General features: G+C 33.4%; 1 protein-coding gene across 3 annotated transcripts in view; it reads right to left on the bottom strand.

Annotated features, from left to right (window-relative positions):
- Nucleotides 1-27,466, bottom strand: part of LOC142976122 (uncharacterized) — a 145,660-nt gene that overhangs the window by 97,865 nt on the left and 20,329 nt on the right. For 2 of the 3 annotated variants that reach the window (XM_076119357.1, XM_076119356.1), the window contains exon 4: nt 26,650-26,736. In XM_076119357.1, coding sequence (XP_075975472.1) covers nt 26,650-26,736 — 87 coding nt within the window. Of the gene's footprint in view, nt 1-19,163; nt 19,432-26,649; nt 26,737-27,466 lie in introns of those variants that run through there. The other variant, XM_076119359.1, reaches the window with a different exon arrangement.

Raw genomic sequence — 27,466 nt, 5'->3', positions numbered from 1 at the left:
ACTCACAAAAGTGGTCTCTTAGTTTAAAGGCACAATTAAGTTACAACGTGGAATGTATCAGTGGAAACTATTAGATGGTTATTGGTTATTTCTCAAACGGAAATCCTCAGCCAATATTCAATTTCCACAGCAATAAACATACAAGTGAAATTATACAAATATTGTTGGATTTCAAATCGTCAAGACCGCAGTAAGTGAAAAGGGTGATTTATTGTAATAGCCCGTGGCAAACCTCTATAGGAATCTTGTAAGCGCCGGTCGCAGTTATTTCGCAAGCTTTTACCCATTCATAGTAGCTAAATTATAGTATTTATTTAAGTTTTTATTAAACTCCTTGTACGTAATATTCCCGTTAGTTTCGTAAATTAAGTTTAGTAATTGGTCATTCAAAAGTTTTAACATGGACACTAAATCGTATGCCAGGTAACCCAAAATCGACATAATTTGTTATGATAGAAAGGCAACTTAAAACCTTAAAAGTTATCCTAATCAATAAGTCAAATATCAAAAGACACAGTAACAAAATAAAGCAAAAGTTTCACTACTTCGACAACGAATGTCGGAAGCGAGTAACACATTAGTTCCGCAAAATAAACAACAACTAACAAGTAAGTTACATAACTTCAATGACAACATTATTTTACAATAAAAATATTTAAATGAACGAACCGAATTCACTCTAACAGAACCGTGAAATCTGATAATGTAATTTGCGATTTGCTTGAAGGCAATCTATCTATTAGCAGTGAATAACAAACTTGTAGTTCGATAACCCGTGCAATTGACAATACTGAATCAATGTTACGATAGCCATTAAAGAGGTAAATAGACTGAGTTGCCTGCAGCTTACTTTATACATACAGGTAGCAAAACTTCGATTCAATAATTCCGTAAATAAAAACTACCACTTTTCCTTAAGACTCTTGCGTCAGTTGTCAGCTAAATCTAAACTAAATTCTATACATACAACTTAAAACCCTGAATTATAATAATATTCAACTACAAAAGGAACAGAACTCCATAGAAATGGGTATAATATACATCACTCCCATTTCGATTCACAACATAATTTCCAAAATTGGTCTTATTCAAGATTGCTAACATCAAAATTCGTTTATCGTAAATGCAACTCGGAGCGTTGAAAACGGTAAGTTCATTGAACTATACAGAGCACCGATAACGATCAGCTTGACTCTGAATCAATATTCCAATGGTTACGAGAATACACGTCATAGTTTCTAGTTCCCCTTTAATTATAAAGTTGGTAGAAAACATGGTCGTTATAAAGGAAACGATAACAAATCTATTTTGAAATAATAGAAATGTTTTGTTATAAATTGTTTTAGCATTGATAGTGGAATGTTTTCCTGTTTATTGTGAACGTAGTACGAATGTTATATTGATATCGTTAGTCCATCAATTGTATGTAAAATATTAGTAAAATGTTTAAAGCAATTTGAGTACTGATATTATAAGGCATGCTACATACATAAATATTCGGTATGGCATTAATTGGACTAGCCGGGCGGCAAAATCGAATATGTGTAGATGAATACCAAAGTGTGTTCGGTAGTGTTGGTAGGTAGCAGCTACTTACATCATCAATGTTTTATACCAGCATAAATATTGTTAAAATCATTTGGCGATTAAAAAGTGTGGCCAGGAGTTTCTTGCCAGCTCTTCTCATTGGCCCTACCTTCCGAACTGGCGGTAAATTCACTCTCTGTATCATTGACTATCATAAGTGCACTTGACCTAAATGAATAAATGATTTGATTTTGATTTTTGATTTTGAACTCGATCGGCCTAAGAGGTATAAGTGAGTCGAGACAGTTTTGTTGTTTGATAGACGTTGCCGAACTAAACGTGCTGAACCGAATGTGTCTGTAGCAAGTCTAATAAACTAAGCAGCAAAGTCGGTAGAGTCTTGGTCCATTTTCAATAAGGAATCAATTGCGCACCAATTTAATGGAACAACGGTAGCACTGAACGTCACAAAAACTGCAGTTTTTATTGAAACATTTCTTGTTATATTGTTAGTGAATAACTGGCCCTGAAAAATGCTAACTAAATTTGGCTGTACGATTATATTGTCTAGGCACCAGTATACATTATTTTAAAAGTTAATTGTAACTTATAATTAACTAAAAGATATCTAAAAGAGTTGTTCAACTTTTTCGTATGAGTAAAGCTTGATAGAATTGTTGAAAAAAATGGGAGGCTTTTATCCAGCAACAAAACAGTATATGTACATTTAATTACTGGACAAAGTAGGGTAAAAAATTAAAAATCTATTTAAAACAATGATTAAGTATGTTATTCAAAAAAAATCTCACTATTTTACAATTAAATCAAAATATTTATATCGAGACTGCATTATGTAATACGTAAATAGAAATAAACCATTCATCTAACGAGAGGTACTGAGAGTGTCAGCTAGTTAGCACGCAACTGCTAGACTATATAAAACAAATACTGTAATGCTAACAACCTGTGTATGATTAACTATAATAAAATCTATTTCAACATAATTACTAGTAATTTGTGCATTATACAAGAAAAATCAAAACAGCTCTAATAAAAAAAAGATTAAAAATCTTATCTTAAACTCGATTACAAATGACTAGTCCTCCCCCGGCGTAATAATATTCTCTGCTAATCTTAAGCATACGCTATCTGTATACAAAACTTCATCACAACCCGCTTAGTAGATTTGCGTGAAAGAGTATCAATCGAACAAACATCGATCTTTACAAACTTTTGAATTTATCATATTAGTTAGGATAGAAATAGTAAGACAAAACCGAGAATTCATTTTGATTTCTGTGAGTTAAGGCCTAAATCGTAAGACCATGATTCAGCTAGACACTAACTGTAATTAGTCAATTGAATCACTTACCTATGCAGTACCTAATTTCAATTTGTTCCTTAGTCATCTCATCAGACTTTTAGATTTACGACTCTTAGACTCGAGAAAAACCTACTCATCACGTTTTAGACATTCACAGACAGTTACAGTGTTCCTAAAACAGATATCTACGTCAATGACAGTACAAACAGACGTACTGAAGCACCGATAATTGTAAATATATGCAAATAGGTGAGATTACTACGTTTCCAGGTTACGTGGTTAATGAGTTGGCATTATTTGTTGATTTCACGTAACCTGAGTACCAAGTGGTATCGTGAATTGTAAATCATTGATGACGATTGATAGATAGCCAAATGATTACTACTACTGGGTATCTTTAAACAGAAATTGTAACTTTCCTTTTTAGACTAACCGTTGAGGTACAATAGCATCATTATCCTAAAGTTTATAATCTCTCCAATTCTCCTAGCACATGTATACTTTTTACTTAAAGGGAGGTCTCTATGTAAGATTTATTGTAAAAGTTGTACAAGATAACGAAATTAACATTTTTGATTTTGTTAATAAGCTTTGCCAGGAGTCACCCACACTATGCACAAAATTGTAAGCAAGTTTCCCAATAGTAGCCATAAAAAATCCAATTATTATCTTCTTGACATAACATGAAAACATGACCAAAATCAAATCACTTTAACTGATGCAATTAAATGGCAAATGCCTAACATTCACATCATTCTTGGTATAAAGTTAAGTAGCAACTTAACTCTATACTTTAATCTATGTGATTATCTGTCAGGTCAATAAAGCTAATGAAATTCTTGAGTGAATCACAAACACAGGTCAAGCAAAGGGTAATTGGGTTCTTTGTCTTAAAAATCCGCGACCGTCCCTTTAACCTTGGTTAAAGAATACGTTTGCTATAAACTGCGGTACGATAACCACTATCCTGGTTTGCTAACGTCATTTATTTTTTATTCAATTATCCTGTTTTTGTTTAATTATTGTTTCTTTTAAAATTATTACTTTACTGACTACTAGGTATAAAAGGTAACTTAATTAAATTATATAGTTTGCTATAAGTTATTTAATATCCAACGCTTATGATCTATATACCTACCTATATACATATGAAAATCATCTGTAATGTTTGACTAGACAAGCAATCTCAATCATATTCTCAACAAAAACATATTGCTCTGGAATTTCAAGCTTAACACATATACAATCACATATACAGTATGTAGTTAATTCAGTACAAACAACCATAAAAACTTCTCTTTCATTTCCCATGGAGCCAAACATTTGTAACGATGGCTACCGTCACTTATTTGAATCGATTACGATTTCACTTACGATCGATACTAATAAAGTTAAAATTTCGATGGTGGTAAGAAAGTTACCACAAGCTTTCGCACACCACAAATCAAATGAACACCAATTTACATTCCTAACTCAATCAAAATTTACATCGGCGATAGCCGCTTTTACTGTTCAATTGGCTAAAAATGGCTAAAATGATTGAAAACGGAAATGGCAAGAACATTTTAATACCAACACTGTGAACATCAAAGGTCTTGTGCGAATCGATAGATAAATTTCTTTGAGCTACACGTGTAAGTTGTATAAGATTTTACTTACTTCTTTTTCACATGTTGTGAGATCGTATTTAGCATGTCTGAAAGGATTTTCAAGGACAAATGCAGACAGAAAGTAAATAAAAAATAAATAAAAAAAAGCAGCAAAGAACCAATAAAACCACTTCAACGATGCCGTATGTAGTAAACAAATCTCCAAATTTTTCAAAATGTTCCAAAATCTTGTTTCCAAAACTATGTTCTCCAATTCCATAAAGTAATTTTTCCGTCTTGTCCTAATTTGTGTATACTTTTTGTATATTTGTAACTTTCCAACTGTCCTCGCAGTCGATCACTTGGCGCTGTCGTTACACATTAATTAGCGCCTCTAATCAAGTGACAACAATCCCAGCATTTCTAGGAAACGTTTTCCCTTGTCCGACACGGTAATGCGTTCAGGGCACGATGGTTGACCAGACTAATGAATAGGGAAGTTTGTGCTAAACCATAGTGTTAAGAGGTACGCTGTACTTTATTCAACTACAGCGCATAAAAAATATTATTTTATTGTGACTCCAGTAGCGCGATTCACTACAGTCAGTACTGTTGAGTATCGAAAGTTTGACATTTTAAATGTACCTACTGCCAAAATGGTTCCCACGACGCCCGTTAGGGGCGCTGATCGGATTTTCATACAAACTGGACGACTAGCCGGTTGTCGATAGTCGATAGTGGTAGAGAATCGAGCTACTGTAATTAAGTTTAAAACGTTAAAGTTAAGTTTAAGGCTTGTGTGAGGAATCGGTTCATATCAGACTGGATTATTAGATTGATTTACTACCCATTTAAAGTATGATTTATTAACTGTTTCTAAGTTCATTAATTAATTTAATGAAACAACTGTCTACATAAATATGATTCCCGCACTAAATCTTGTATTCGGAAACGAATTAGTCCACGGTTTGATGATTCAGTAATTATTAGTATTATTAATGCGAAAGTTGAGTGAGGGTGGATGTACGTTTGTTACTCTTTCACGAAAAACTACTGGACGGATTGTAATGAAATTTAGTAGTCTGATAACGTATAACCAGGATTATCACATCGAATATACATACTTTTTATCAAGTGTAATCTTTTCACGCAGAAGAAGCCGCGGGCAGAAATAGTTAATTAATAATTGGGTTATCTAAACCGTTTAAGGAAGTCATTACAAGTAATGTTCATCAACGTAAAGTCGTTAAAATGAACACTGTTAATTTTGCACACTTTCTAGTTTTACAACCTAGATACCTAGATGCTGTATTTGCTTGGGGTAATTAAAAAGTTTAAAGCCAACAAAACTTTGTTTTCTCATCCTCAATAAACAAATATGTCCGAAAGGTAAGATAACATCACCTTGACACGTCACCATATTATCTATCTGTAATTGGCAATCATTGGAAGATAAACATATTTTCGCTTTATATCGAAAATGACATCAAAAATGTACCGTATAATTTTGATGTATGATTTTCGTTACTAGTCGATTTGATTAGCTACAAAAATATGAAAATGCTCCATTCTACTGAAATAACATTTGGAAACTCCCATTTCGATGGCTCAACCTATAAAATTTTCTTTCATCAAAGAGCTAATAATAAATAAACATTACAACATTTAAAAAGTTCTAAATAAGTCCGTATTATCTTTTACGAACACATTTTTCTAAAGTCTCAACATGACCGTGACACCCATCTCACAGCACGTAAGTTCTGGTAGGTCATGGCTACACTGCAAAGAAAGTGTTGAAGACAAGTACAACTTTCTTAGACAATTAACCCGTAAGTGAACACTCTTGTACATATTGTTAGTGCATTCTGTACGCGTTCGTCTGAAGAATTTGCATCACGTCTCTTGGGTCCTGTTTGAAGATCCACTTATGGCGAAAACGATACTATCTGTTTTCTCTTTAGAGAAATAATTTGTGTACTGTAGAAGCCTATGCATTAGATAACCGCTTCTATTCCCTTAAATAAGTTATTATGGCCATTCTTAGGTTACGGTCTCTATTCAAATATTGAGAAAATCATCCATAATTGACACGAGTTAATGATAGTTATTATTATGTTAATTAAAACGATATTTAGCCTTTTTCATCTATAGTTATATCACAATTGGAAAGACCAAAGGCTAACCGCCATATAATTAACCAAATTTCCATAAGCTATACATAATTTTTGCACACGACATTCAGACAGTTTACGAAACCATCCAATTATACGACTGACCATATCCACTTATGATCAATTTATTATAGAAAGCCGAGATATTGACATAATCGCGGTAAGAACGCGATCGATGGATAGATTGATTTTATCGAACGAGAACCACGCCTTGGGAAATTATGAAAGCAGCTATCGCTTGGCGTAAAACATTGCTAAATACTGGTAATGTTAATAAAAAGTAGCAATAAAATACAATGTAGGTATTTCCTTAATTGGACACCTTCGCATGTGCAGTAAAAACCAACGATTTGTACGTTGTAAAGTGTAAGATTGTTTTACAGTATCTACTACCGCTCCTCAGTTTTTTATAAAGAAAACTTTTCCTTCCATTGAACCTGAGATTTCCGAACACTTAAAATAAAAACATCCTTCAGTTTTAAATACAGTCAAAATCTTCGAATTTCATACGAAAGTAAGATTGCAACAAAAATTTCAAACCCTATATATAAACATAACCGCAATAAATACGAATAACTTTATGACGAATTTATGTTATAAATGTTAAGTATTAAATAAACATGTAACATAATTCGGTTCTATAAGTGTTAGTGCAATGATACGTATTTATCGTGACGTTTGAGTAACGTTTGTTTACAGAGGCGTCTAGACTTACAGCCGTATTACCAAACAACGGGTCGAAACCTTTCGCGATTTATTGCAAAATTGAGGCTTCCTCTCGTTGTAATCTTTGTACAGCGATTTCTGAAAGAGTATTTGATAATTTCGAACAAACATACTTATAAAATGTATGTAACAATATTTCGTGTCTTCTATGTTTGGACTACTCCGCGATCATATGTCATAATTATTCCTAGCATCCAAATATCTCTGTGGATGTTTACTTCCAAACGCCAAAAATGGCATGTGATTAGACGTCAATTTTAAATAATAAGATGTAGGTAACTATTGACCACGCGAGAAGAGCTAGTCTTCCTAAATTATTTTTAGCGTGCTATAACATTTCAGAACTGGTTTTTCTAGATAGTACTCAGTGGAAAATGTATTCTAATATATTTATTTCTTTGAACACAATGTAAATAAAACTGTGTTTGAATAGAATAGACTAGGTACAGTTTAATTACATAAGCACTCATAGTCCGTTGCACTCACTAATCGGTGCACGAAGCGCAAGGTTAGACTATGAGAATTTCCGTGCTTTGGAGGGCATGTGAAAAAATCCACATTATGTATTTACTTACAGTTCATTTAGTTAATCATTCTTTTATTTATTGCAAAAGTACTGAATATAACTTACGAATACAGCGGTTCCTATATGTTCGATAACTTTTAATTTTTTCCTTCCTACCTCATTCGATTATTTATTTCCTTCCTATTAGATATACTTGAAGAATTATTATATTTGGTCGAACAGAAATCAATTTACCGTACAGAAGTCTGGCAAAAAATTAGGTGAATCAGTCAATTGTAATGTAAACAATAATATATGAGTACAATTGAGTACATACTAATAGATACTAGGAAGTTAATGTCAGCTAAATATGAACGTAACGATACAATATTCTATAATTAAAGCATTTACGTAATTAGAAATAATTGTTCTATATTTCTGAGCATGCAAATACTTTTTTTAAACAATATGAAGAGTAAGTACTCAATAACTGCTATATTAATTTGAAACGAGGGCAAATACCAACTTAATTTCTCTCTTTTTAGTGTCCATATATCATTCATATAAACAAGTTCTATGAAGAACATCACAAAGAAAGGCTTAAACATTTATAGAAATGATAAAAGGTTACATTTTCACCTGCCACTTGTACGAACAAATCGAACACCTGCATTGGAAATTGATACAATAATTATGTACATCCATTTACGGTACTTTGTAAAGGTTCCATACTTATAACGGTCATGTAAAAGTTTTAAAAACTCTTTGTTTTTTAGAGAAGCTAAAAGGTGCACATAACTTTTAAATGTGACATTTTTATGGAGAGACTGGTGATGTACTTGTCTTTCACTTTATTGGGTGGTATGTTCTTTTTTGGGACGGTATGTTTGTTAAGTATTCTAGGTATATTTATCATTCATTATGATAATGTGGGTTGTACGTAATTTTAAAGAAAACTTTCTTTAAATGGTATGTGGTCCATTAAAAAGTACGTTTTTCAAAGATCGTAATTTTATAATGTATAGAGGGAGTCAGTAGATGCTGCACATTAAAAAAACTCTCATCCTCTGAGAAAACGCAGGCTAAAGCCTAAAAATATTTAACGTTTCAACGGACTGACATATCAGTTGGGCTGAAAAATATTGCTGAATTATTATTAGTCTGTTTTATCGTAGTAAATAATTTAATAGCTAGGAATGCAGTTGTTTTAATTACCTCTAAATATAACTGTAAATCAATCTTTAATTGCGATGAAACGCACAATTACAGAGGCATTTTATATCAAGCGAGATTTCCCTGTAATCAATGACTGAAATAGTCTCAAACAATTAGTGTGAATCGTCTCCTCCTATCTAATGAATCTGTTAATTAAAATACCTGTTTAAATATACACCAAAATGCAACGACTGACTTCACTGAATGCAAGAATTTGAACAACAAATCAATTTGAACGTTAATAAATAATAGATGTAGCTCGCGATTTCGTAGACTCCCGCATGTCAGCGTGAAAATCTTATTAGATAATAATTTGATAAGCATTTCTACGTAAATTATTACGTGACATGCAAATTATAGCAATATGTCATGTCATGACGTCTGTATTTGCAAATACGATAGTGTTGCTTTTGAAGAGTTACTTGAATAAAATGACACTAAGTGAAATACGAATATTTTCATCTACCAAAAACTATATCTTACTAAGTTTATAATTTTCTTCACAATCAGAAGTAGTTAAACAGGATCAAAAAACACTTAGAGGCTATAAAAAAATTCAAGTAATAACCTTATCTTTATACAAAACCTTTATTTTATCGAAAAAATAGAATAAAAAAGCCTTAAATAAAAAGCCTACACAATAAAGTGAAACTGAAACAAGCATCGAAGCATCGTGTACAACCTAACGGCAATACAGATATATAATTGCGTACGTTGGCGATTTCTACACCGGCCTGGCGAACCAAGGCGATCGAACAGCGTAATGTCACGCAACGAAACGTATGGAAATCATTGTTGTACGAATATAAATGAATTGTGGCTGAAATGTACTCAGGACCGACCGGTGAATTTCAGCAGACTTGTATACATGTAATAGAAGTTGCTTTGAGGCGTAATACATCTAGGTATGATATAAACAGCTTGTATGAAAAACTGTAAGGATTTCACTGACGCACGAGACTTTTTTGTCATTCTAACTTATTTATTTTAACTTATATCGCGTTATCTTAAGCTCAAGATAAAAAAAGTTAAGTCTATAAGATACTACCGAAAGTGTTTAGATGGATATGCTCCGCAAAACTAGAAACGCGGAAAGTATCACGCCAAATAGTCATAACTTGACCTAATACTTTCAGTTCAATTCACTTAAATCTATTAACGCGTCTTGTGTAAACGTTGACAGTAGTCCACGCAATGAATGCAGGCAACAGTCAAACCAAAAAGAATCAATTACATGCGACAAACTGTAACAACTCAACGGGCGGTGCCGTGGCGACAGAACTGAAACGTGAGCTCACGTAAAAACGTTCTTTGAAATGATTTATCTAAAAATGCAAAGACCTTACACGATTTGCTTTACAAAGATTGGAGGCGCCTTAAGATAGGTATCTGCTATCCTGGAATTCTTGGCACTAAACCAAGAATCCTGACTAATTATTCTGAAATAGTAGTATCGAAGGTAGGCTTTACCAAATACATAAACTTTTGTGTTTTCATGTCATGGCGTAATTAAAGTTTCTGATGTGTGGCATATTTAGCAAAGGCACATCGCCAAGTTGAGAAAGCTTTAGAAACAACCGCAGATTTACAAGACTGCATGTTTTAAAGGTAACGTAAAACACAAAAAAAATAACTCAGTTTTAAGTCTCCATTTGTAATAATGATTTTCAAAAGTAAACCTGTTGTAACATACTGAAATCAGCCACCTGACCTGACTTCATGCATTACTTAATCTACAGATTGATCGATTGATCTGGCCAGTGGCCATTTATCCACGAGCCTGTGCGCAGAATATTAATGAACGCTTTTATCTTCATACCCAAGGCTTATAAGACATTAGAAAACATAATTGAGATAAAAGTTGGCAAAACAATAAACCTAATTGATGTTGGTGAAGATTATCAATCTGATAATCTTGGTTCATACACAGATACAGAAGTAAATTTGAATATGGAGTCATTAATAACTGTTCAAGATTGAAGCAAATTTACAGCCAACAACATTAGTACGAATTCGTTCACCTGTTGAAGAAACATTTACCAACATACAAACTTCTTATGACTTCTTACAGTTTTCATTCAGCTTAGTCACAGCAAAAAGTGCATTTTGCAGCTGAATTCCTTCAAATTTCCGCAAATACAACAAAGTACAGTTTCACAATACCTCTAGCTATTCAAATCATATACAGTGCTATGAGTGCTAACACCAATGGAAGCCGACATCGGCTTCTTAACGGCATATCTCGAGATAGGTCTGACTCCTCATTGATTACAATAGCAGATGCAGTACTCGTATAAATGGTAAGCTCTCGTAGAAAAGGCAAACTAGCTTTATTGAACACCCTTTAAGGAGAAATAGATGCTTGAAAGATGGGGAAAATAATATGTACGATCTTAAATTGACGATGCTGCGCTATGCTTTGTTGTCGGGCATTGACCTGCTATTATGTAAATTGTAGTGTAATATTGCATAGATAAATCTTCGATCTATGATTGAAGAGAAAAATCTGAAAAAATGTAGTCATTATTATACAGTAACTATCGTTTATGTTTTGTGTTTTGTAACTTCAGATATAAGGTTATTTAAAATCTATTTTTTGTTTAATACAAATAGTGATTCAGTGTGTTTAACAATCTAGTTAAGTTTCCTCCCAATATGAGAATTTGTAGCAAAATTAACCAAATAGTGTTAGACAAAACATTCTAAATTGCTGCACTGTTCACATCTGTTTATCAATTCTACAGACGGTACGCATTGAATGCAAATAAACAAACAATTAAACAGTACATAGTACAGAAAATTGCGAAGAACAATATGTTATGTTTCCATTCCTCTCAAACAATCGTGGTACTGGCGAGGTCACCGGCGGACGGTGAACGGTGACGGCCTCTGTTTTTACTAGCTTCTTGTACACCAGACTGTTTATACTAGATCTGATTGTGTATCTATCGAAAATCGTTTGTTAGATTACCCAAATGTCTGTTCAATAATATAAACCGTATTGTGCCAACATAACGACTTTGAAATCTATGAAGCCACGATTTTATACATAATAATATAAACATAAAATAAAACTATAATTTTTAAGGTAAAGGAAGCAGGAGTCTAAGAAGGAATGTTAATTTGAAGTCTAAATTGAGTACGCTCCGTATCAAAGCAAGCCAGACAGAAAAAAGAGAATCACGACGAAATAACGAAGAGTTAATGAGATAATATTATGCGACGATAAATACGTAATAACGTACTCTAAAATGAACGGCAAGTGGAAACCGCAACGGTCACTTACTTCCAAATTGAACTATAACGGTCATTGACACCGAAAAAGGTTCACTTTGAAAAGTATATTGTACTTCATAGAGCACCAGTCCCTTGCTTTTGTAAGACCAACACGACTTTATTTTAATAACATGGCTAGTATTTTGATTCATTCAACCAAAACAACACCAACAGCTTTTGAAACTAAAATTATTAATGATACGAAACATCAATGTGCAATCAATGGAACCATAAACCATAGACGACGCGGTAGGTCCAACGATAATATCATTTACGTTTTTTTTTTATTCAACGTCGCCAACGCTGCATTTTTATCAGCCTAGTGTGTACACAAGTTATCTTTCGTAATCTTACTGCATGTTATCACAGTTTATCAGTTATTCAATGTCTTACAGAAATACAATTTTATATAGAACAACTTTCACATGATAATTTTAGCGGTACATTTTTGTGTAAGGTATAAAATAATTAAGAATTGAGTGTATTGCTTAAAGAACATGTTGAGTGAATGTTCAAGTTCAATTCTAGCAAGTATTAAGTGTTCTCGGACAAGCTTCAATAGTCGGAACATTTCCGGTCAGTCGTTCGTTACGTCACGTTTCCTATAACTGTTCGAGTTTGAATAATTGACAGTTCTGGTTAGACCTCATTTTATGTTGACTAGGCAATTGTAAAGACACGCCTTTCCTTATTTTTATTTTCCTTCGATACTGTTTTAAAAGGCTTGCAGAATTTAAATCTCGTTCAATGTTTGATTCTTCTTTTGTTCTAAGACATACTCTCTTGTCAAAAATGAAACCCTTAAATGAATGCTCATTACCAGACACAAACATTATATTTAGATCACTGTAAAATCTCATCAAGGTTTCATTGTCATCGATGACGTGTTGCAGTGGCGTTTGATCACGCTCTTGCTTACTGAAGACTAAACATCCCCAGATACATGAAGGCTTGTCTGTTGAAACTCGCCGTGTACAAATATGTCGCATGCTTTAGCGTGATCTATCATCGAATAACATTGACGCCAATTCAACACAGTAATCAATGTAATCATAGTTTTACTGGAATTCCTTATAAGGAAAGCCTATATTATTCTCGGGAATGACTACTTACATATTTTTCCACGATAACTTGTCTTTTTACAATGGGTCAAAATTGACATAAAATCTATCGTATTGTCCAAGTACGGTATGAATTTGTGTCTTTCGAGACAGTAACCTTATCCCTCCCCCTATTTGGGAAGAGACGATTGCCCAGCAATGGGCTAGTAACGGATTTTAAAAAAGACCGTTATGCCTATACGGAATTATACTTGCAGTAAAAATTATCGTGGAAACACTTTACGTTTTATTCAGTAGCGGTGCAGTAAAATGCAATCCAATACTATAATAAAGTAGTAGAAAAATTATTACATCTCATAAAGTGCACAGTCCGTTAATATCGTAAAATAACCGCAACGATATTATTCACATAACTGTTATATTATATAACATCTAATTGATTTAACCACAGCTTCTTTAGTTCCCAACCTGTTATTTGTCTGCGTAGTATTTCCAGAACATCCCTCATTCCACGCTTGTCCAGCAGAGGGAAAGAAATGAACTTAAATTTAATCAAAGAAATTATGCGTCTGGAGACAATTTTTATGATAATAGAAGTCCTAAACTTTTTGCACCTTAAACTTATTCATATCATAAAATTATTTATATCAGGCCATTGATAAGGCTTTGATGAGATGATTATATTAATAAAAGGAAACTATTCCTGGTTACTTTCCAGTTTTCCAGGCAGAGTTGATTTTATTTACAGATACATAAAACTAGAAATGTAGATCTATAAAATTGTTCAATAATTACTTAATGGACAAGAAAGTTAGGCCTCGATTCAATAGATAAAATACAGTACATTTAATTCACGAAGTACGTATTGAAAAACAAATTTCCTTTCGATGCGATCAAATCACAATATTTAGCTTCATTATACAATTTAATTGTAAACTTCCTTCGTAACGTGCGTTGTAGTTATCGAAAGTTTATAACAAACAAAATGTATTATGATTCATGAATTATAACATAGCTTATTTCATAACAAACGGCAAAGCAATTCAAAGCCCTTTGTTAGAAAGAGATAACGCTATACAAAGGCTTTAACGCTGTTCCTATCTCACGGTAGAACTTGAACCGCTTTTGCATGTAATAGTACAGCTCTGTATATGTTAAACCTTAAGATGAAAAGATGTGCCGCCGTTTCTGTGGCTCAGTATGATCATTACAAGAAAAAAGAATCTGCGGGGCGTATTTATAGGTTTTAAATTAGTGCTAATTTGCATAAGTTGCATTACACTCACAAATACTAAACTGAGCAACTTAAGCTACTACCTACATATTTTTTACAATCCTATTTACATCAAAATATGCCTCTAATATCATCCGTTGATAGTTTTTTAATGATCATAATAATTAAAATTATAATGTTTTACTAGTGTGTGGTAAAGAGATAAAGGGACATTTCAATATTTTATTCAATATATATTAATACACTCATAAAAACTACTGAATGTAGTAGCGTGAGTAGTCTGGCATACTTACTGGTATTGATTCAAGATACTTATAAATCTCTAAAGTTGTATTGACCTCTCCGACTTATGCGTCATCCTACATAAAGGAGGTCAACTTAAATGGTCAATTTAGTTCCAACTAATTCTAGCTGCAAGTGAAAAAAAATATGCTATAACGTGGATTCGTTTTCATTCGATTCTAGTTTATATCATTTCAAAATTATCCGAAAAGAAAACCGTTGAACTATAGGCTTCGACAGTTCTTTCAGTTGCTCGGACTAAAAATCAGTAATAATTCATCGGCTACCTATCCAAGCATTGCTCGCGAAAAGCTTGCTTAACCTACTAGTTTACCGACCGGTTACCGCAACTGGCTTTGAGAACCATTAATACAATAATGATAAAATTATAAAAGCAATTATGAAGCGCATACACCGCACTCGGCGAGTAGAAAGTTTTTGCAAACGTTCTTACAAGCCGACAGTAATTTATTGTAGCGAATTCCTGCTATTGAGCATTCATCTTTTATGTGATTCGGATATAACTTTTACCCATGACTTATTTTAAGTGGATTTTGAGCACTCAAAAAGTATGATTTCCCATACATTTAACACTTAAAGAATTTAGTTCAAACCCGAGCTCCAGTATTTTCTTAAGTTTTAATCACTTGTCTTAATGATGAAAGGACTTATTAATTATAACGTGAGAGTTAAATGTGAGAGAATTTCGATTTGTTTACTTTCACAGCCATTGATTTGTAATAACAAGTAAACAGCTTGTTGCACTTGCAATCGATAACAGAGCAATGTGTTGCAATCGCGAAGCTAACTAACTAACAAACATTGGCGAATACGATTGAGGTTTTTATAATGACAACCTTTTTTTGTACTTCCCATGCATTTGAGAGTATATAAAGAACGTCGATCTTGTACTAGGCGATTTAAATAATAGGTACCTACACCATACTAGAGGTATAACAGACTTTGCAGATACTGTTGTACAACAGCCGGTGCCGATAAATGAAAGATTTTACTCTTTCACACAACTAAGAATAGGCAAAAGGATTGCCAAGCTATTTTTTAGAATTTTGAAAATCCGGCAGACCCTAAGACTGACTATCAGCTTGATGGAGAAAAAGAGGAGAAAACAAAAGTATTGCACATGAAGTTGTTCCCATGTTAACATTTACAAACTAAAATCCATAAAATATGAAGGACGTCATATTTTTTCAGTTGTATTCATAAATCTCGCTCGTAAAGATAAAGCGATAAGTTCATTTTACGTTTACGATAATGTTTCCAGCGAGAGTTGTCAATGAAGTTATAATTTATGTGTGGCTTTTTGTAATACTTAAGTCGTAAGTTGATTGTACGAGAAATATAATGAACGGAGCACATCTTAACGTTCTTTTGTATTTTTTAATTCAAAAACATGACTTCAGCCCGCACTTGGCCAGTGGTGGACTCAAAGCCTAACCCCTTCCTCTCACCAAGAGCAGACTTGTACCCAGCAGTCTATGGGCCAGTAATGAGTTAACTTTACTATAACTTATGATGCTTATAAAATTATCTTCAATCTTTCTACCAGAGGATAGGTATGAGGATGGACTAAAATGTCAGAGTTTATTGTGTACGCCAGTTTGTAATAATTAGGAGATTTCCTAACTCTACCGATTACTAAAGAGACAGTCACTATTAGTCAAATAAATAAGAGATATAGGTACTAAATTTGTCCGCACAAGTTCAAACATCCAAGCAATTCCAGACAACAAAAGGATAATGATGTAAATCTATAATAGCTCTTCAATACTTAATCATATTCAAGATCCCTTGCATGATTCATGACAAGTTAACAACACACCTTTTTTCTCATCAAGATGCCACACTGTGGAACGTAGGTACGTCACTCATTGTCTGTTCACACCTCTCCTCTATACATATTTACTAAGCTATATACATAGTTATATGAGCATATAAGCATTGTACAGTCACGAGCAAAAATATGTTAAACTGTCCCATTTTCAATTGTACTTTTTTATGTGAAAATATCAGATTGATAATTGATATTAGACGAAGTTATTTGCTTTGACTTAAGGCCTAACCCCACTCTCGTTCAAAGGAAACCCTTGCCCAGCAGTGGGACAGACATGTAATAAATACAGTGTTTAAAAAATGACCTTGAAGTTTATAAAAAATAGTAAATTTGTAATTTTCATTGATAAAAAATCTGTTATATTTATTATCTTCGTATTTTTGCTTTTAACTGCACATGCTATGATTCATGCAATAAGTAATATACACTGTAGAGTAACGTATGCATGACATTAACTTTTTAATACTTAAACAGCTGTATTTACACACGATATTTGAGACAAAAAAGTACATTAATTACAAAAATGTTTACACAGTTTTTGGAAAAAAACTGACACACTTTATTTAAAACACATTTTGCCACTATCACACATAGTATGTTTTATCTTCAATACACATTACAGGATGACTCTACATAATGTTTTTAATCCCAGACAATGTCATATAAATTTATTTCATCATAATTATGAAATTAAACAATTTTCTATGTAAACTTTGACCCACACGCACTTTGCAAGGACATTATGACTAATAGGAATTCCCTGCGACATAACGCACTCCAAACCAAACCTCTTTGTTTGATAAAGCAGAACATTATGACAGTATTTTAAAATCTAAAAAAAGATTTATGCCAACTGTTGGAAAGCAAAGGTTCATGGTGAATACCCACAAATACACGACACATAATCCTATTAGGAAAACGTGTGTACAATACAACAGTAGTTACTATTTTCATAAATAAGACATACATTTTACCAAAACCAGGTACTTCATTTACTTGTTAACTTATTAGGGTGACAATTTTGAGGAAGGTATTATTTCAATCTAGTTCTCCATTTTAGTAAATGTGTGCTATGAAAAGGTAACTTTGATGTGGAACTAATTATAAAGTTATGTAGAGAATACTAAAGCCTACAATTTTTTCTAATGTGACATGCAGATAGAATATAATCATTATTTATTATATATTATCTTATTTTGTAGTTTTTTATAAACAGATCCATAACGTCATAAAAATATGATTATGAAGTCTGTCAGTTTCCTTTTTCATGAAAACTAGTGAAGTGTGTCTAATAAAATTACCTACATAACCTAAATGAAAGTAGTTATATGATAAATTCGTGCGAATAAGTAATTACAGCAACATGAAGCAAAGAATAGCAGAAGGTTATTACCTATTTCAAACAGGTGTCTGCAGACAGTAGGTAGGTATTTCACTCACAAATAAATAAATGAAAAGAGGTTTCTAGCCTTATTTTCATCCATAACTTTCCCCTGTATCAATATATACAGGTTTTCCCAATATCTTTTGTACAATAATATATTAATCCGTGTTAAAATTTTCGTACAAATATTGTCATACGTTGACCTACTTTAAAACATGTGATTAATTTGATTATGTGTTTAAGTGTCCAAAATTATAATATTGTAACCAAATCTGTTTACCTTCTACTCAATAAACCAGAACTTATAGAAAAAAATAATTTAACTCGCATAATTTGTACGCTGGTAGAGCCCCTGATTTTTAGTTATGATATTAATTTAACAGGGCCAATATGAGTAGTACAAGTGGTCGTCTAAGCCTAATGAGTAAGTGTGAGTATATGAATTAGTTTTTGCTTATTAGACTACAATAGGAGGCTGCTCTACATGTTCCCGTGGTAGTAGATTACCGCACAGTGGCAGTACCGTGACCACACACCAAATAATAATCAGAAATACATAAAGAAACCGTTACAACTCAATAGTAACGCGGTTTCCTGTCCAGAGCATGCAGCGTACCGGTATTCCGTGATAACAAAATATGATTATTTCGTGTTTTCAGTTGTTTCAATTAGCCTACCGCTTTCGATAATGATTGCTGTTATTACAGTACACTAATTAACTTTATGTATGTCGAACTCGCCTCGCAACTTGCACGTTTAGTTCACATTCACCAAACATCTCAATTTTTATATCCTCAATATACTACTATAATATATTCATCGATTCAATGACCGATATTGTCAATTAACAAAGAAGCCTTGTAAATATTATAATAAAAATATATACAGTTAATAGCCATTTCCTATGCTAATATTATAATATGTAGACAATTGTAACAGAATAACTTATAAAGATGAACTTTCTCCGGTTACCTACTAACTTTATAACGAGTTAAATATAATAAAACGGCCACTTACAGCGATAGAAAGTAAATCCGAAATACGAAGTCCACAACTTAGATCACGACTCTCCGAAACACAGTCACAAAGTTAATAATAATTAATATTAAAAAATTGCACTTAACACTATAGTCACAAAATACACTTGATTTGGGCGATTAAATTGTTGCGCACAGAGCGGTTACTGAACGTTATTATTTAAACGGAACGCGGGATAACAAGTGACAGTTGGAACAAGATGGCCGACACGCGTGCGCACTCCGCCGCTACTCGGATCGGTCTGGCGACCCCGTCTGCACTTAACGCTCTGCGATGCACGACCACACGGATCCATGATAATGAGACGTTTTTTATGACAATCCCGCATGCTTTAAGTGGTATAACCCTTTGGAATAAAGTGTAACGTGTGTGGCCCTTGCACGACACACTTGGAACTGACGGTACCCAATACACAGATATAAATTATAGCACTTTCTGAAGTAATGTGCGTGACAAAGTAATTGAAACAATTTATGTAGAGTCACATTCCAACTTTTATCTAACCTCTGCACCCAAATAACAATTACCAACGAGCATCAAGTCACATAAAGGCAAAGGACTCTATGAAAAGGGTTGAAACTTATAAAACTGCAAGCATTCTGGGAATAAACAAAATGAGAGAATAAAGATAAAAATATCGCTCCGTTCTATTTACAAGGTCCTGAAAAGATTCCATAAAACTTTCGTGCAAACCTGTATCTTATCCTTTTCACATATCGATCCCCAATTACTCCCATACGGGATTCCCGTCCTGAATTTATTACTGGTGGGCTTGGTCACCCTATTTTAACCCTTTTACCGACCAACCCTCTAATTACTTTAGCCCCCAGTACTTTGTAAGTAGGACTTAGCGATTCCATAATGGTGGAGTAAATCACTGCAGGTTTTTTGAAGAGTTTAAGTCTAGACGATAAATAGAGGCGTATTCTTTGGGTAAAAAAATCTAATAGGAATCTTATTATGACTGGGGACATGGGAAATTTATACTCTTACATGGCTAACATGTAGTCCGCATAGAAGGATTTTCCAGTCAAAAAAGTAATTTAATTATAAACTACATCTAAGGGCAAATGCGATCACAATCCAGTCTGTAGGTTATGCGTCATCAACAAACACACATATGTACATCCATATATTTAAACTTTTGTACTCATAACATTTCATAGAAATTCAAGATTCTAAGATACTAAAATATGAGAATAATAAATGGTAAATAGCAACAGTGAAAAGCTATAGGTATTTATTCCACGGTCAATGAATTTGATTGAATGACACTTTTTTATAGTAATAGCATAATCGTGATCTACCGGTCGATCATAAACGTTTACTAAAATTATGACTGCTTTAGGTTCATTGAAACTAGAAAATGGCATTTTTTTATATTTCTGTTGGTATATTTGGTTCATATTTTAACTTTTTCCTGACAATTTTAGTACTCAACTGTCTACTTATTTTTAAACAACCTGTAATGATGGTAACATGGTAAAAAAACTTTTACATTCAAGACCACTTCCAATCTATTAGAGTACTTAGAATGCCGTTTATAGTTAGTTTTTATATTATACTAATAATAATCTTCCCAAAATGACACATAATCACAAAAAAGGCACGCCCTATCGAAAAAACCGGAAAGTTTCTGCTCCAAAACGCATTACCAAGAAACTTCTCACGACAACTAAACTTAATGTACTAAAACGGTAACTTAAAGTACGAAAAAAGATAATAATATAATAGTAAAGCGATACGCAATAACAGATAAGAGATGTAATGGAGCCCTCGTTCACAATAACTGTAACGTTTTTACGCGAAAAACGCAGTATCACTCGACAATGGTACTATTTAACTGTATCAAATGTACGGCGGATGTACGCAAGACAAACTTGCTGGTTCCGTAGAATACGTTCATGGGGAATTATTTAAAACATAATATTTAACTTAAAACAAAACCCGATCAAGTCTCGTGTCAGCATAGAACACCATATAAGTGATCAATTCCTATACTCCGAGCCAAATCGGAAGAAATAATTATGTTTGATAACAAAGCGCTGCCTAGCAACCAATGATAGTAACCTCCTATAATGACTCAAATACGTATAATTGGAGGCTTATTTATATGCATTTTCTTAAAGATCTATTAGGCTTGCAATTTTCCTTCGTTGAAAAGTCATTGGTGGGGTTGGAAAGCTCCCCGACTATCACATTAAGCCTCATAGAGTATGTGTAGAGTAAATACGACAGTATAATTTGTAGGTATACTGTAATCAATCAACTTTGTTATCCACTGACGTGACGGGGTATAGGCTTTTTAATCTATTGGCCTTGCACCTACCCCGTCTAACTTGTTAACTTAATGGAAAGATTAAAATCTATGAAAATATTTAGCAGATAAGTAAGTACCTCAAAAGTTGGTATAATGGCCACATATATGTTATTTTCGAACAAAACAAATTATTGTTTATAGCATTTATCAAGCAATGTTCAACATTATACACGACAAAATTCTACGAAATAAAACCTAACAAAACAAAACATTTTATATTGAAAATTCATCGTATTATTATGTAAACAATAATTGCCATTTCACGCGGTTTAGTGTAATACTAGTAATGACATCAGCTAACTAAAATGTCGCCGGTAAAGGCTCTTATGGTATCACTTTACTTAGCACATCATTGTGGTTATAAAGAGAACGGACTGTCCATTAAATGTTTAAAACACGACTTATGCAGGAGCTGCTGCAACATGCTTATTGAAAACATTACTAAAACATGTCTTAAGCTATTAGCTTCATAGTCGCGGCTGATGTCCGTGGTCGTGGCATACTTTTACGAAATAGTCAATAAGTCGCTTATTGACTTCGATCAAGCTTCCCTTACTTTTTTAAAAGTAACAACGTCTAGCAGGCAATAGAATAATTCTAGCGAGATTCTCTAATTATATCTGTTACTGTAAAAGCCCGAACGGTGGTAAATCCTAAGATTTTCCGGTATAACCTAAGATTTACCAACTCGCAATGGTAAAAGTCCGAATAATTATTTTATTTCGAACTTTTACCTATATTCACTTGATGATATCGAGATGTGGCCGGAGCCCCGCTTCGCGGGGCTCCTCCTTCTGGGTGGTTAAAAAAAAATAACCACGAAGGCTAAGGTGGGAGAGGTTCTAACCTAACCTACCCATGTCGCTTTGCCCAAAACTCCTTCTTTATAACAATGTCACAGTATATAATTACACCGTGAAATAGTTATAAACATAGTTATGAAGGAGGATTTTTTTATATATCGTAACATAGTTTTTAAACTCTGGCATGTTCGGACTTTTACCATTGAGAGTTGGTAAATCTTAGGTTTTACCGGAAAATCTTAGGATTTACCACAGTTCGGGCTTTTACTAGCTGTCGAAAATTCTGAAGCTCGAAACAGCGCCTCTAGCGGGCGCTGAAGGAACCATTTTTGGAGTACACTTTGAATGTCAAACACTCGATACTCGATAGTTTCGACAGTAGACAATCACGCTACGCGCTATCGACCCAATAAGTGAAATATATTATATCAGTTATCATCAATCCAGAAGTTTGATGTTAGTTCTTAACCCGTTGCACATGAACTTATGTATGTGGGGTATTAAGCATATTATATCTTTAGACAATTACAAAAATAAAAAATATTTGGAAATAGTTTTAACAGAGCGGATGGAACTGAATTAACCACTATTTTTTTCTGCGGAACTCAGAACAGTGCGTATCTAAACTGTGAATCGAATAGTAAAACTTTACGAGCACACAAAAGCGTAAACGTTGCGGTTTACGTACGAATACTTAGAATCACATATCTCTATTGTCATTACATCGAAACTTCTAGCAGATCTATTGCGAAAGTTGACAAAATGGCGGACTCTTGATAAAGTTCACTAAATCTGCAAAGTAATTGTCACGTCTTGTAACGCATTCTTGTATAGACTGTACTGTCGAGTATCGAAAGTGTGACATTTAAAATGTACTGCCAAAATAGTTCTTACGGAGCCCGGTAGAGGCGCTAAACAAATTTTTCTCTAAAATTTCTCAATAGCTAGCCAATTTTCGGTAATCATTGGTAATAGACAATCGAGCTACTGACAGCTAGAGTTAGCTCTAGTAGACACTACTCTCGCTCTTGATATTTTAAACCCGCAAGTGATCGACACGTCTTAACTACTTAGTCGTAATAGGTGCAACTCTCACAATACAGATCGGTGTGAACCCTTAATCATCTCGAGTATTTCTAATAGACACTTTCAGTTACATCTCCGGTAAGATAGGCCGCTAATACAAGACTAAGAAAATAGCGGAACCATGAATTATCGCCTTAATGTCCTCGGGTGTATCATTATAAGCAAAAAGCCACAATTAGTTTACAGCTCATTTCCTTTCAAATAACGAAACATCGTCTAACGTGGTCATTGCAATAACTAAGCTACTCAATTCAAGCACTTCCTATGCAATAACTTTGCTCATTTATCTCTACGCAATATTTCACCATAAAATAATATCTCTCAAACATCGTAAACGACAAACAAAACAGCAATTGCGACATTATTGGCAGAACTGTACAAATTGCAAAACAATAAGTCGCTTGTATCGTAAATCCTTACATTTCAACAAGTCAATAATTCACTACATAAAAGTAGAATTTGTTGCTGAAATCCTGGGGAGGCTATCACGTATCTCAGTTGACAACTACTTGAAAGCAACATGCTGTACATTGTGTTCTCCCTTAGATTATAGTGATTAACACGTTACATCAAAGCAGTAATGTACTAAATAGTGACCATAAATTTGACGTACACTAGTTGTCAACTAAGATATATGGTTAACATACAGGAAAGTCTATCTACATAGCCATCCTAGTGTTAGAAAAAGTTTGTCACATTTCATATACGGTATGCTAAATCCGTGAGAATTTGTTGTCAAGATATATAGTCTCAAGTTTAAGGATAATATTAAAATCTGTAGCAGGAACTAGATTATTTTTTACGTCATAGTCACGAATTTTTATCTAGATTGAGTAAAGTACTCTACATTTTATTGCCTGTTTTTAAAATATGAGCGTAAGCCTTTTTTAACGTCTAAGTCTCGTGCCTTAGAGTTATAGAACCACTGTTTTGTCTCAGTTGCGTAATCCGACTTACTATAAAGTTAATTTTATAAAAATTATGAGTATAAATATTGAGACAAATCTTTGTAGCTTCTACCTAAATTCCACCCAAAATATGACAATTTGTATATCATTGACCTACAAAATATCTTGAAAGTAGAGAGTGAGGTCTAAGAAACAGTTTTCCTCAAAGATACCATCGATCTGAGAATCAGTTACAATCATCACATTGAGGTGATATTACGTGTCACTAATGACTTGACCAAAAACTGACGAAATTCCGCACACTGCGTTTTACAGGGTTGTCTAAATCGGTTTTTATAAAATATCTTCATTTTCTGTTCAAAATGAATGCTCAGTATACATATGTGCAAAATTCAATTTAAATTGTTTAGTTACTAATACTAGTAACTAACACAGATAACTGATAGAGGTAATAGTAGGAGCCACAACAAAACCAAGATAAAACGACTAAAATACATTATAATAGTCAACACGAATTTGCGTCTAAAATCAATTCGGTAGAGTCAGAAGTATCGCTAAATTCTGGAATGAAAAGTGTGAACTGTGGGTAGAAAGCACACAATTGCATAGAGGTAATGATAAGGCTTTTACATAATTAAAACCGGTACATTTTCTTAAACTGTTTTGGAGCAATTTTATCCTTCTGACTCCAGGACAGCGACCCACCCTCATTTCAGATACATTCGAAAGCAACAAACTTAATTCACAAAGTACACGACAACCATAAAACATCCACGCAACATAATATTATAAACCTAAAAACGTGAAATTATAATTCGGAAATTTCATAAATTCCTGCAGGCATGAGTTATTTAGTTATATATGGTGACCACTCCCTAAGTAGCGCACTTATCGATGCCTCCCGGCGATCTCTCACGCTTCGGGCTCTCTCGTGCTCGTACTTAGTTTCGTTTATGAAATATTTTAGTAATGGCAGCTGAGATTTGAATTACTGGGGTACTGAAAACAATGTTCGAGTAGCCATATCTGTGACATGACCGTAAAGTAGACCGCTTGAAGATAGAGCTCTTGAACTAAATTGAAAAACGCCCTTTTCAGATCGGAGCAAACGGCTCATACATAATGTTAGTAGAGTTTAGAGGGCATTATAATACACCAGTCTAGTTGCAATATTTCATTGGGGTGTTTAGCAAAAGTAAACTTTTTATTGGCGTCGTTCTCTACCAATATTTTTATGGAAAAATGTAGGTAGAGAAAGGTTGTTCATAACGTCCCGATTTCATACACTTTTCACTCAAACTTTCATATTTTTCTTTCCTTTTCTCTCTATTATTTTCATGATTTACTAAAAAGAAACCGAAGCGTCGTAATTTAGACACAAGTATTTTAACTAAACTTAGCCCGCGGCTCTACTCGCAACGATTTTAATTTTGTTTCTCACGGGAACCATGATCCTTAGAAATAATCATGGGAAGATAATATTACCGTTATTCAGTTAATTTATAGAAAATCTTGGTAAAGAGGAAACTTAAGCGATGTAAAAAAACAAAATTTTTTGAGTCATCTTAAATGATTTAGTATCGATCACTTCTACTGACTTCCTCGGGAAGAAACAAAAATTACAAGGGACTTTAAGTCGTTTATTACTTTAGATGTAACGCCGAATGTCAAAATAGTTACAGTAATTTCTACCAACCACCAGCCCAGTGGTCAAGTCACAATTTAATAAATAAATATATATTTCTAGCGAAGTGATGATGGAATTACAAAATTAATGGAAAGATCTAGCAGGAAACTCATGGGCTTTCGGACAGTAGCTAATTTATAAATAAAAGAACAATATACCACATTACCCGACTCCATTACATATGCATAACCACTTCATATCAAACAATCTCATAATGTAATAATACGCCGCGTTATTAAATTTCAAGTTCAGTACATTCTGGGAACAGAGCCCGACTCGTTAGTGGGAATCGTAAAACATTCACAAGACTTGAATAACAATTGTACACAAAATTTTATTTTATTACAAGTTTTCGAGGTTTTGTTTGAATGTTCTTTATGCCGTGTTTCAAAGAAGTGTCCGAAACAGACGCGTGTCAAATATTATCTGATCCTTTTTGACTACAGCCGTGGATTTTGACCCTTAAATATGTCACAAAAGCCTCCCATTCTTACTTAAGTTTTAATTTTAACGTTTTTGAGACTAAATAGCATGACATTAATGCCAATTAGATGACATTATATCCTTAATTCGCTGTTTATCAGGATTATTAAAATTAAAATCATTTTAGTCATAAGTTCATTAGCGCATTTCTCCGTTCAAAAATAGAAACAAAACATACCTGATCATTTTGTTGTATGATCGCTGTCCGCGCCGCTTCTCTCTTCAGTTGTAGTATCACCCTTTCTTTCGATTTAATTTCCTCCAGCTGAGAACAATAATAAATATTTTATTACAAAATAAACGTAAAAGAAAACATCAAACAAGGTCTACATGGGCAAACTTCTATGAAGCGCCTACAAGAAAAGTAATTGCAATATTGCTATCAACAGTTACTCAGGCGCTTTGCTTCACAATTTAAATCAAACGCCTACTAAAATATTCATAGCAACATGCACATCGCAGCATAACTATATCATTTATTTTTATTTTGGAATTCCAATTCTGTATATTATAGCAAAATACTATTAAACATTATAATTAAATGTTATTATGCAGTCAAAATAAATGTCAAGCCTTTTTATTATCTGTATAAATCCTTAAACATCGAACGCGTCTGTGGCATAACGACTGTACAAGGAAAACCGAAAATAGGCCATCATATATAATAAACTAATATAACATTATGATAATGAACTAGAATTGTCATAAACGAACGCCTACAGGGCTAGACTTTGAAGTATTTGAATTACCATCCATCTGTTTGTGAAACATCAAATTCGGTTTTAACAACTTTAACATAAAGATTAGAATCGTTTGAATTAGGGAGAGATTTATTTATAGACACACTAGATGTTAATATTAAAGGTCATTTGATACAACGAAACTATTGTGTTTTGTTGGAATAACTTGTATTATTTAAGACATGAAATAATATTATGGCACCCTGAAAGACGAGAGCATATTTGCATACCCTTCTTGCATATTTAAGTAATGTA

This window comes from Anticarsia gemmatalis, chromosome 10 (genome assembly GCF_050436995.1).
Source record: "Anticarsia gemmatalis isolate Benzon Research Colony breed Stoneville strain chromosome 10, ilAntGemm2 primary, whole genome shotgun sequence".
Classification (NCBI taxonomy): domain Eukaryota; kingdom Metazoa; phylum Arthropoda; class Insecta; order Lepidoptera; family Erebidae; genus Anticarsia; species Anticarsia gemmatalis.
This window is presented reverse-complemented; position numbering and strand designations above follow the sequence as displayed.